Raw genomic sequence first — 13,319 nt, forward strand, 5'->3', positions numbered from 1 at the left:
AATATATACATTTGTATATAAATACATACTGTATTCGTATAGATTTTATATAATTATATACAATTCTATATAATTGTATACAAATACATACATTTGTATATAATTTTATTATTCTTTTTTGTATTTTTATATAGAATTATATACGGTTGTATGAAATTGTGCATAAATATACAAAAATTTTATATAATTATGCATCACCTCTATCCAATTGTATATAATTCATATATAACTGTATACAGTTATATAAAATCTTTTTTCATCGGGTATAATGAAAAAAAAGTTTTTCAATTTTTAAATAAAAGTCATTAATTAATTTCACACTGACTAGCATCATACAATATATTTATGAAAGGTTACAAGGTTATGTTGATATTACGTTTTATCATATTTATATAATATTAATATAAATATTATTAATAGAATTTAAAAAAAGGAAAAATTAGCAGAGTCTTTAGCGTGTTAACGATCAGATTGCATCACTCTTAATATTCTCTCCAATTATTTAAAACCCTTCAATTAATATTATATTATATAATTTTATATCATATTTATTCATGTATTTATATTTATCTCGAGACATCAACGATAGGATGCCAATTAGTCAGCTGAAAATAAATTAAAGGATTTTTTTTTTTTTATATTTATATTGTACCAAAAAGGATAAAAAATAACACGAAGACTAGACAATAGGGGTCGTGGTATTATAATTAATTAAATATATATATATATATTTATATGTATTTTTTTTAAATGTATCAGTTATTTTATTTATTTAATTGGGAAATAGTATTGTCGAGACGAACTAAACAACTAAAGCTTCATCTTAATAATAATAATACATATGTACAGTTGAGTCAATTTAATATTTTATTTATTTTTAATGACCCAGAGAGCGAGACACGAGTTAAAAAAGACACGACATATCAAGTCGTTTATTATTTTTTTTTTCCTACACAGAACAGAAGGATTTCTCGCGGCAAGAAAAATTTTGCTCTATGAAATGAAAACGAAAATTTTCTTGACCCAAAAATTTTTTTCTTGACTTGAGAAAATTTTCGTTTTCAATTTATAATGCAAAATATTTCTTAGGACAAGTAAAAATTTTCTTGGCGTGAGGAAAAGTTTTTTGAGCCAAGAAATCCTTTTTTTCTGTGTAATATTATTGTTATTATTATTATTATTATTATTATTATTATTATTATTATTATTATTATTATTATTATTATTATTATTTTTTTTTTTTTTTTTTTTTTTTGGTAGATTATTGTGAACTGAGAAAATTTTAAATGCATAATTAAAATTTTATTTTAGTGTTTTAAATTTTTTTTCGATGCATATGAATAATAATATAAAAGCTTGTTTGTCGTACGACATTTATTTGCATTACATAAAGCATTCTTCTCGTTAAATTTTTTATTAGTCAATAAAAATTTATCAGCCATTTATTCAAGTTCTTTTACTTACCCTAAGAGATCTGAATTACGGTAAATTACCGCATTTTTACCGCAAAATAACGTAATGTATTGCAAATTTGACCGTAAAATGCCGTACTCTTAAAATTTTATTTATACAACTAAAAAAAAAGGAAGTAAAATTGAATTTTATTTGAATTCCTTAAATTCACATTGGGACGAATAAAACTCATGATTATATTCTTCATTTACTTGAAGAGATAATTTTAAAAATTATAGTAAAAAAATTCCAAACTACATGTAAATTCAAAATCGGTAGTTTTTTGTATTTTGTTAATAGTCGATTAATAATCAAACAGTCAAGGATATTTGGACAGCAAAAAAATTTATCAGCAATAAATAACATTTTTATTATGGCGTTTCAAAGTTTATGATTAATAAAAGTAGGTGTGATGTAGAAAAATAATTAGATTATCAAGTTATTTATCGTGTTTTCAAATTTTTTAAATAAATTATATGATGAAAGTTTAGTTCAGTGAGTAAGGGAACTGTAAAACTTTAAAATGATCGAGAAATGGATTTTTGTTTCGTACACTTTTGAAAATTTTTTATTCTGAACAAGAACATGAAATTGTTATAAATGTTTAAATTTTTTTTTAGGGAAAAAATTATTTTTTGATAAAGAACACAGTTGTGAGGGTAGAATTCACTTTTTTTTTTTTATTAATTCCTCTAACGTTCAGTATCCGAAAATATTTCGACAACTATTAGAAAATGTGTCGATGGCGCGAATTTTTTTCGTATTTTAAAAAAATAATTTTTCTCCTCGACGGGCGGAAAGCGTCAACTTTCGTCCCGCTGTGCAAAACGAAGTTGCCGCTTTCCGCCTCCGTCGAGGAGAAAAATAGCATACACTCCTCGGGAAGTAAATAAGAAAGCCTCAGATCATATGTTTGTTGACCTCGGCTTCGCCTCGGCCAACAATTACATGTGATCTGAGACATTTCTTACTTTACTTCCCTCAGTGTGTAATATACTATTAAATAAAAACGTTTAAATTATGAGTTCTTAAAATTTCAATTAAATTATTTTCATGAAAATTCGCAGGACTGATTTAAGATTTTGAAAAAAATTCATTTTTTATTTTTAAAAATTATCCACTTGCAAAATAATTTATATTTTAATTTCAATTTTTGTCAATTTGAATTTTCGAATAAAATTTAAAAAAAAACTCGTAAATTTACTATTTTTTTTACTCTATTTTTTCAATTTTAATTCAGAAGCTAAAAAAAAAAGTTTTCTTTTTTACTCGTTAACAGTAATGAGAACGCACTTGCGATAAAATAAGATAAGTGTCTTCAAGTTGAGACGTATACACAAGAGAGAAGTTTCTGTAGTAGTAGATGCAATGATGAGAGTTTTGTCGCACTTGTTTTCTCTACGTGCTTCTATACTACTTATATTGCTGCATTATTACGACGTTTTTCTGCGTCTGGTCACGAACAATAATGAACGTGAAAGAAATTTTTTAATAACTTAGAATTTATTTTATGAGTCAAAAAAATATAAACTTTTTTTTTTATTTATTATTTGGATAAATTATACTACGCCATTTCATTAATTTTTTTTTTGCATGAAGCTTTACAAGTATGTTCAGTATATTTTGTAGTATTAAGGTCACAAGGGGTTTTATATTTATTATTTTTAGTTCAGATCGCAGTATACGAATTGATAATATATCCTACTCATCCTCTAGAGATGAAAAAAAAAAAAAATATTCAGCTAGAGGGTGTGTAATTTAGTATTTTTCGTTTCACTATACGTTAAAAAATTTCAATTGTATAAATGAAAAATTAAGGTTTGCAAAAATATAGAGCGAGGTTTATAAAATTACTCGTGTGCCGGAAGTAATTTCAATTAATTAAAAATATGTGTATCCGATTTTTATAAGTAAGAGAATAAAATAATGATATTTGTCTTTTATATCCATGTGGAAAAATATTAATATTAATAGTTTCGTATAAATTAAAAGTAACATTGCAATAAAATCATAAAATAATTACAGAAATTCGTAATTATTAAAATTTTTTATTTAAATTAATATTTATAATTATTTTGTTGACACCTTAATGTATTATGTTTAATTATTATTCTTTAAATTTTTAAATATTTATTGATACTTAAAAACATTAATCTGAATTAAATTTTAACAATTACGCGTTTGAAATAAAAATAAAATATTAGAATTCTATTATCAAATTTTCTCAGTCACAAGGATCTACGGAGATAATTTTACGGTAACAATTACAATATATTATAGCAATGATTCCCATATCGTATGGTAACAGGTTTTTTTTTAATTCGATTATAAAAATGGTACCCATATAGGGGAGGGAGGGGCAAAAGGGGGTACTTAAGGAAATACCAAGTTTTCGAGGACTCAAATACGCGAAATCTTTTTTTTTTTAATGATATTCAAAGTAAATATAAGAAATTTTTAGTTACCGTTGGAAAAAAAAATTTTTAATTTCTGCGGGCAAAGTGGGGTACCCCCTAAAAAAGGTAAAAAAAAAAATTTCTGGATTTTAAACGAATTTGATTAAGTAGAATTTTTTTTTAAGTAATTTACATGAAGAAAAATTATATTTTACATGTTTATTGGATACAAAAGAAGAAAAAAAATTTTTAATAGTTTTTATCATAAAACAAACGTCATTAATATTTTTGAACTGACAATTGATTTTTGAAAAAGTTTATCAAAAAAAATTCAAAGTAACGCTTAATTATATTTACAGAAGTAATTTTGGAATGTTTAAAAACCATTTAAAATATAAAATTTTTTTTTATAAAATTTTGTGGGTACCCCGTTTTGCCTACCCTACCCCCTTTTGCCCCCCTTCCCCTATATTATGGTAACCATTTATATCTGTATAGGTTTCATTCCAGTACAGCGTCGGAATAGTTCCTATAAAACTATAGGAATAATTCCTGTCATTATGCTCACCATTCCCATGCATTATGGTAAATATTACCATATATAATGGTGATGATTCACATAATATACAAGAATCATTCCTATAATATCATGGTAAAGATTTCTAGAATATTTAGAAATTCTTCATATTATGGGAATCGTTATCCCAATATAATGGTAATGGTTACCACAGTAATGGTGTAATTATTACTTAACTATGATACTATCATGGTAACCATTACCATAATTTTATGGTAATAATTAATATATTATGGGAATGGTTACCATGATGCAAAGGGTTTATTTCCATACGCACCTAGGAAACGTTCCAATATGGATGTAGAATATATTGTTATGTGGCTATGGGAACTGTTCTCATTAGTAAGGTAATCATTACCATAATTTAACTGCCATACCATACAGGAACTTTTACTATAAGACCTACACCCATAGTTATGGAAACTTACCAGAAATTATGGGCGTATATCCTTCTAATTATTACCATAACTTTATGGATTTATATTATATAAATGTATTAAGAACAGTTACCATAATTATCTCTCCGTGTATTTATTACGTATATATATGTTAAATTTTTTTAAAGCATTGATGGATTTTTTCTTTGGCTATACTCTCATTATTTCCCGAATGCTTGCGTTTCTTTGAGGATTTTTTCAGTTCTATTGCATATATATTACATTCTTACTGAACTAGATGTATGATTTATATAATAATAATAATAATAATAATAATAATATATAGTTTATACAGTGACCTTTAAATAAAAGGTCTAATATGTGTGAGTATTGCCGCCGGGTATTATAAATATAGCCGCAAAATTAAGGTAAAATAAATTCAATAGAGCAGTAGACAGAGACATAGAAGGAGTGAGTAAAATCGTGGTTGCTTCGCTTGACCACCATGCTGCATTGCCGCAGGATACTCTCCTGAAACATAGGAACACACTACAAATATCTGTTTCTGTTCATCATCATTATTATTATCATCATCATTGTTATTATTGTTACTATAGTCGCTTGTTCTCAAACAACTTCATTATATTTCAAGTGTATAAAATTTCTAGCAAAAAAAAAAGACGTTAATTCTTTAATTAACAGGGGTTCGTACTTCTCTCTCTATTACACTCAAGTCCACGAACGGTACTCTCTTAAAATGAACCAGTGAATTTCACTGGTTGAATCAGTGAACGTTGCGCTCACTGGTTTCAACCAGTGAACTAAAAATATGTAAGCGCGCGGGTACAGCAGCATTCTGTACATGAGTATATTTAAGTGTTTTAAGATGTAAACAAATAAGTAATATTTATTGATTATCTTCATGTAATATTTTAACTAACTTTTATATAACAATAATAATTATATGCCACAATTTTTACAGAGTTTAAAAATAAATAACTTTGGAGTAATTTCAATAGCTTGAAGCTAACCTCAAAAATGAATGACATAATTTTAAAATTAAACAATATAAAAAGCCCATTGAAAATGGAAACAAATTAAATTTTTATAAATCCTAATAAATATTATTTATTTTATTACAAAATAATTTTTAATTAAATATAATTGTTATTAAGACTCTTTTAGTTCACTTTGTTTTTAAATAAACGTTTATAATAAAATAAAATTAATCTAACCTATTGTGTTTATATTTATGTAGTACACCGGCGTATCACTGGTTTAACCAGTGAATTTCACTGGTTTAACCAGTGAATTTCACTGGTTCAACCAGTGAGTTTCACTGGTTCAACCAGTGAGCCATACGATCATCTTAGTCCACTGGTTGAATCAGTGAATTTCACTGGTTGAACCAGTGACCGCTCGATTCACTGGTTGAACCAGTGGATTTCACTGGTGAATCAGTGGATTTCACTGGAAAATCAGTGAAATTTCACTGGTTCATTTTAAGAGAGTACTATCTTTGTTGCACTTTTGCAGTAAATGAAATCTTTGGCTGAGTTGTTTTCTTTAACAATCAAATATTGTCAAACATCTTAAGCACACTTCGCTAGATTAGACAGTAGTGCATCAATGTGCGGTCTGTATTTTGTATTTGGAGATTTCGTTTACGAAAAAAACTCAGCCGAAAATATCTGATAACCCCTGTTAAACTATTTCTATTTCATGTTATTTTGTTTTGTCTCTGAGTATGAGGATTTTTGACGTTTTAAATTCGGCATTGGCTTTGAAATGTCTATTGAATTATTGTCTGATGTCATGGACAGAGTTTGAGAATTGTTGTTGTGGAATTGTGGTGATCTTTGAAAATGCTAAGACATTATTTTAGATAACTTTTTGTTGGTGCTCACCATTGAGAACGTGAACGGTAATCGACTTGGGTTGAGCATTGCTTGGATTGCAAGTATATTGTCCCGAGTCTGAAGGCTTGGCATGTTGGACCAGCAAAAAACTTGTCGTACTGTCGCCCTTTTCCGTTACTACCGAAACGCCACCTCTGCTGGAATCGTAACTAATTATCTGTAATTAGAGAATCATAGTTATCATTATTAGTTGGTTAGTATCACTGAAAAAAAGATTTATTTGAGCCAACTAAGATTTATTTGAGCCAAAGATATCGTATATTTGGATATGGCCAAATAAATATTTAATTGTGAGAAAGATATAATATATTTGAGTAGTTTAATTGTGTGAAATAAGTGATTTATTTGTGGTAAAGAAATGATCCAATTGCTACAAATAAATAAGGGCTTCAAATATATGTATAGTATCGCCAAATTTTAGGTTATTTGTCACAAATTTAATATCTTTACCACAAATATATCAATTACTTACCACAAATAAATGATATATTTCCGTCAAATTATAAAATTATTTGAATCAACTGTCATATTTTGTTGTACCAAATATATTTATTTGTCATTAAGAAATATTCAAAACAAAGCCACAAATAAATTGATTTATTTGGGACAAATATTTCTTTTTTTCAGTGATAGAGTTTCATTGTTTTTAGTAGATTTCTTATAGAAATATAGCTATTGCATTTGTCCTCATGGTGAAATTTTCAAATTTTGTATAATCTGACATAATTCGTCGAGTAGATTCCAAAAATACTATTAGTTAAAAATTTTTTGTATTTATTCCTGATAATTTTCACGTATACACAACCCATATACTGTAAAATACTTGCGGAGTGGATGACTTTTTATTAATTTAATTTCCTCTAAGTGAATTTCACTCCGAAGGGGAGTTTCGGAAAATATTAATTATAAAAAAAATTACTAATACATAGTGAACTTAGGTCTTTTATATTTTGACATTTATATTGAGTACGGAAATAATTACGAGTTTCCTTTTCATATATTCACGCGATATGATTTTAAAAAATTATAAGCAGCTGATAATAAAACTTTCAAAAATATAATTCCACTGAGTCACAAACTGTCGCATGACTTACATCAACCATACCACGAAATAACATTTCATATTGTACCGAAATATCAAATATTCCCATAAAAACTATGTTACCATAGCTATTCAATGATTTAATATTTTCACTATGTATTACATAAGGTACCGGTGGGTAATAAGGCCTAGCTAAGGGAGATTTTGAATAGAATCGAAAATATTGCATTTAATTATCGAAATGTATCATTAATCATTATTTCAATACATTAGCCATAAAATATAATGAAGTAATGGTAATTTATACCATAGACAAACAAAAAATTAAACTTTAACAAAAATACGAATAGGCCTTATTTTACTACGGTAGGATAATAAGGCCCACGGGTTCAACAAACTGGAATAGTTTAATTGTACTTAATAAAATTGATATTAGAGATGAATCATCACTTAAATTTAGCAACAATACTTTTTTATAGACAGAAGACTAGATTGCTTTGCTCAACAACACTTGAAACTATTAGTATCCGTTTTAGAGTCAGAAGACTAGATTGTTTTTTATAATTTCTTCTGCGCTACGATAGCATATGACGGATGATGAAATATAGAAGACAGGGAAGGTGGTATCGAGACTCTATAAACTTGTCGTAACATCTCTATGCAAGACCCTTCTACTAGAGTAGCCTTTAGCGAAGGTGGTTATTTTAAATATCATTTCTGTCACTTAGGCCTTATTACCCGCAGGTACCTTATTACCCGCAGGTACCTTACATGAAATTATAATTTAGTGAGTTACTAAAACATTTTATAAATTAAAAACATAATATTTTAAGTTTAATTATTAATATCTGAATAAATTATTTATTTAAATAATTATGTTTCTAATTAACAGCTGTTCCTATTAATTATAAATTTATTTAAGTATGGAGCAGAGTGAATGCGGATTGAAATAAAATTCGCGTCACTCGGAAATCACTCCGTCCATGAAAAATCCCTATTCACTCCTTATGCGGAGTAATTTTTTTTAAACCGGAACTCCGAGTGACGGAGAGAATTCGGATTGAAATAAAATCCGAACTCACTTCCAATATTTTAGTGTAGGTTGAAAATTCTCAATAATTTTTTTTTCATCAGAAAAAAATATAACATAGTATTGACAGATTCTTGTAATTATAATCAACTAAGAATTTCATTTTTATTTCTAACGGTATTTAATAATAGAAGTAAAGATTCTTAACTAATTAATTATATAAATTATAGAATTTATTATAAACTCATTATATCAAGGGTACGTACTATAAGCTTTTAACTCAAAGGCTTTCATATAATATGTAATTTTTGTCAATTAGAATAAATTAACAACAATGTCAGCGAAAATTAAAATTCAAGTTTTCAAAATATTTAAAATGTATGTAAAATTGTAAATTGTCGCAAAATAAATAAAAAGAGTGAACATAGGACGAAAAAAAATAATTTAACGACTGTGTGTCGAAGAAAAAATACAAAGGATGAGTTTGTGTAAACATTTTTTTTGAATTAATAATGGATACATTGGGATTGTCTGGGATGAAAGAGGTGCTCGAAAAGTCTCACGTCTCATTTCTCCTGAGGATGATGTAAGCATTCGAATAAGAAGAACTAGTACCAGAAAACGAACAAGAATAAGAAAATGTAAGAATGGAACTAAAAAAATAAATATATTTCGCTTGAATCCCGGAAGACGAGAGGCGTCTGAAGAACGTTTTGCTAAGCATCAACGTTTCATGTTTCTCCTCGACATGCGCATGTTGTACTTTACTATCTCGATGTATGTTTGTCCTGTGCTTTAACTTTTCTTCTCAACTGAAGCGCAGCATTCATTTCGACAGGCCATACCATCTGCGACGGAGACAAATGTTGAGAAAATAATTTTTTAAAAATATTTATTCATCTTCAATAAATAAATTCCAGTAACTTTTCAATGTATTTGCTGCCTTTATATTTTTATCTTTACTTGTCAATCCATATTTAACTAGATATAGAAATCAGTTGCCTCGAAGCGGGCGTGGCTTAACTATCTTTTGTAAATGTCTTCATGAATATTTTTAAATCTATTTTATTCACTACTAAATTTACTTTAGCTTCATTTGCTTTTGTATTTTAATACTTTTTTACCATTATTATACATAATCAATCTTTCATTTGTGTGAAACGCTGAGCGAAAAATAGTATATTACACACCAAGGGAGAAAAGTAAGATATTCAGACCCTCAAGTACTATTGGCAAACATGCAGATTGGGACATCTTACCTTTCTCCGTGGTCTGTATACTACACGGTAAGAAATATTTTGCGGATATCACTATGCCAGTATGGGCGTGAACGCCATACTGCATGGTATCGAAGATTTTTATAGGTTATAAAATTGTATGCATAGATGATTCGACCATTAAGGGAATAGTAACATTGGCAATAGTTATCGCGGACGCCGCAATGACAGTATGACCGTCGAGCCCATACTGCGTTGCCGTATCCATATTGCTTCTGGCCGATAAACCTAGTCTAACGACATCTATATAGTTTTGGTGGTAATACGATAGTATACATTGATTGACACGCCAGAATTATGGCGGGAAAAACTAGTAGCATTGTGCCCTCGGCATTGTAGTATGGGTCTCAAGGCCATGCTGTTTCGCCGTGCCTGCTATGCATACGAGTGAGCAATACCATAGCTCCAGTACTATACAGTATAGTAAATAACGCCATACTTCTGGGACTCGTTACAATACTGTCTTGAAATATTTCACATACTACACTTATTCAAAAAATTAAAGGAACAAGAAAATTTTATAAATTTTTTAGTGATTTTTGGAAGGCTGTATTTTTGTGAAAAATATCGTATCGAAAAAATAAAAAAAGCAAATTGAAGCTTAAAATCTCTAGTTTAAAGATCTTCCAGCAGAATAATTTTTTGAGTCACGGTTTTTGCGGAATCATAAGAAAAAGGTCGAGACAAAATTTTTCCAAATTTTTTAGTTTCAATTTGATTTTTCATTTTTTCGATACGATCATTTTTCACGAAAATACAGCCTTCCAAAAATCACTAAAAAATTTATAAAATTTTCTTGTTCCTTTAATTTTTTGGATAAGTGTATTTTAGTATCTGTCTTGAGACCATACCAGCATGGTGTTGAATGCCATGCATTTCTTACCGTGTATTTATAATCACACTTGCACCTGAAAGTTTAAATTTTTGTCTCTGTTTCCGGGAAAAATGGCGCGTGTGCCAATTTTGATCATTCGAGTTTTCATACAAGAAAAAAACGACTTTCTTCTCTCTAAACAGGCAAGAATTCGAACTTTCGGCATAGGTATGGTGAAAACATTATTTGTTTTTTCTCAAGGGACGAAACAAGTTTGTTTCCGCCCACTGACTGAAGGCATTTACAATTTACGCGTTTGCTAATATTGAGTATTTTTAATTGCTTGAAAATAATTGTGAAGGTAATAAATGGAGAACTAAATCCACTTCAAAAGAAAAAAAAATTATAATAATTTCCCTCTATCGATTAATGTAATAATATATGATTCTCTTTTCTGCGGTTTATTTGTTATTTTATCAATATTGAATTATCGAGTTATTGTTGGTTGTTTATTCAGAAAGTAAAGAAATAATAGAGAAAAAAAACGAAGTTAATAATTGAATAAAAAAATATTTGATGAAAAATATTGTGATATTTGATATTGGGGGTTTCATTTACTGTCAGTTAAAATGAAACGATGAAAAAAACTAAAAAAATAGACTCACTAATTAGAAAATCGAGACTATTTGGTATATTTGAGCTTCAAGTACGAAAAATTAATCTGCTATAAATGACTAGATGAAAAAATAATATAATTAAAGTTGTGAGTGAAATAGCTGTCAGTTTTATTTATTGATTCAGAAATTTTTTTATGGCTAATGCAGAAAAATTTATACAGTTGTTGGTTAGAGGGCAGTGATAAAAGTGAGAATAAAAGAGGTGGCTTCGGATGTACAGAGTAAATTAAGGGGGTATTTATACTTAATTTCTCTGCCTTACTTTGAAGAAAATTTGTGCTAGTTTGATGAGGAAGAATGGTTATTAGGGTGTTGCGTAATTATATGGAGGCAGAATTTCAAATTAAATGAATTGAAACTTGTTTAAAGTTTAATTGCTCTACTTCTATTTTATTTTAATTAAAAATAAAAATACCTTTGTTTCAACTTTTTCTCATGAATTTTTTTTTAGTTTAATCTATCAAATTAATCTTTATTCAATATATCGATCAACATTTATTATAAACAATTATCACGAAACGAACTTTAGTTCTTAGAGAAAATTGGCCTTTAAAGGCCAAGATGTCGCTTTTTTGATTATAGAGTGATTTTTTTTTTTGAAAATTTTTCGGGGGTCCATCATACACCAGGTATTTCGTATCGCTCAGAAATTATAAATATATCACTCGAGAAAATATGAAAATGACAATACAAACTTTTTTTTGGTAAATTTTTGAGTGAGTCTGCTTTAAAAATTCAAATAAAAAAAAATTATGTTGTCTACAAAGTTTTCGAAATTGAAGTTTTCAGAAGTTCTTAAATGGTTTTAACGACAGGATTACCGAGTTATAAAATTTGATCTGATTTTAGTCTTACTGGACAGTATTTGGACTACTTGGTCTGTTATTGAACTTCTATAAAAATTTCAATCTGTTTTTGATCTACCCGGACCGAAAAATTTGATCTGATTTTAGTCTTATTGGACTATTTGATCTGTTTTTGATCTTTTACAAAAATTTTAAGCTGTTTTCGACCTGTTGTTTTAAAAAACAATTGCGTTACGGGCAGACAAAACTATAGATTAATTCTTGAACTTTAAAAAATTTTAGTTCTGAAAATTTGCAAGGACAAAACTAGATTAAATCATGGACTTATAAAATTTTTATTTACGGGCGATATTTATAAAAAAAATATTAAGTTACAGAATTAATTATGTTTTGTTTGCTATTTATTTAGTATCTTTTGTTGAAAAATGTCGGCAGTTAATGAAAGTTTGACAGCTTAATTTTTAGTTGTCTTGACTGAACATTTATAGCATAGAATAAAAGTGATAAAATAACTCTTGAAATGTCAAGAAATTCTTCTTATTTACTGGATAAAATCGAAAATTTTTGGCAATAGAAAACATCGAAATTAATCAACTTAAAAACAATTGAACACAGACCAATAATTATAATAAAAAAGTCTGTTTTTAGTCTAAACCCGATTTAGAACAGACACTAAATATCATACGAAAATAAGTCTGATATTGGCCTGGATAATGACTAATACGGACAAAAACAGATTAAATTCCTGTATAAAATAAATACGATTTATAAACTTGAATTAAAGAAAAAATATTTGAATTTATCATTTATTTTAAAACAGATCTAATTTTTTGACCCGGGTTTACTTTTCGTCAAAGCTAAAAAAAATTTGAGATTAATTTGGAAAAAATTTTGATTTACGGGAGAAATAACTTTTTATTTCTTAAATGTATGATCAAATATATAAACCACT

At 27.8% G+C, this 13,319-nt stretch overlaps 1 protein-coding gene across 5 annotated transcripts in view; it reads right to left on the reverse strand.

The window, feature by feature from the left end:
* Nucleotides 1-201: 201 nt before the first annotated feature.
* The window catches only part of LOC130668778 (kin of IRRE-like protein 3), a 289,972-nt gene continuing 276,854 nt past the window's right edge, over nucleotides 202-13,319 (reverse strand). For 4 of the 5 annotated variants that reach the window (XM_057473904.1, XM_057473192.1, XM_057472436.1 and 1 more), the window contains 2 exons: nucleotides 6,710-6,878; nucleotides 202-5,333 (listed from right to left, as the gene is read on the reverse strand). In XM_057473904.1, coding sequence (XP_057329887.1) covers nucleotides 5,242-5,333; nucleotides 6,710-6,878 — 261 coding nt within the window. In that variant the 3' untranslated portion in view covers nucleotides 202-5,241. The remainder of the gene's footprint in view (nucleotides 5,334-6,709; nucleotides 6,879-13,319) is intronic. The other variant, XM_057474635.1, reaches the window with a different exon arrangement.

Source organism: Microplitis mediator, chromosome 1 (assembly GCF_029852145.1).
Source record: "Microplitis mediator isolate UGA2020A chromosome 1, iyMicMedi2.1, whole genome shotgun sequence".
Taxonomy (NCBI): Eukaryota; Metazoa; Arthropoda; class Insecta; order Hymenoptera; family Braconidae; genus Microplitis; species Microplitis mediator.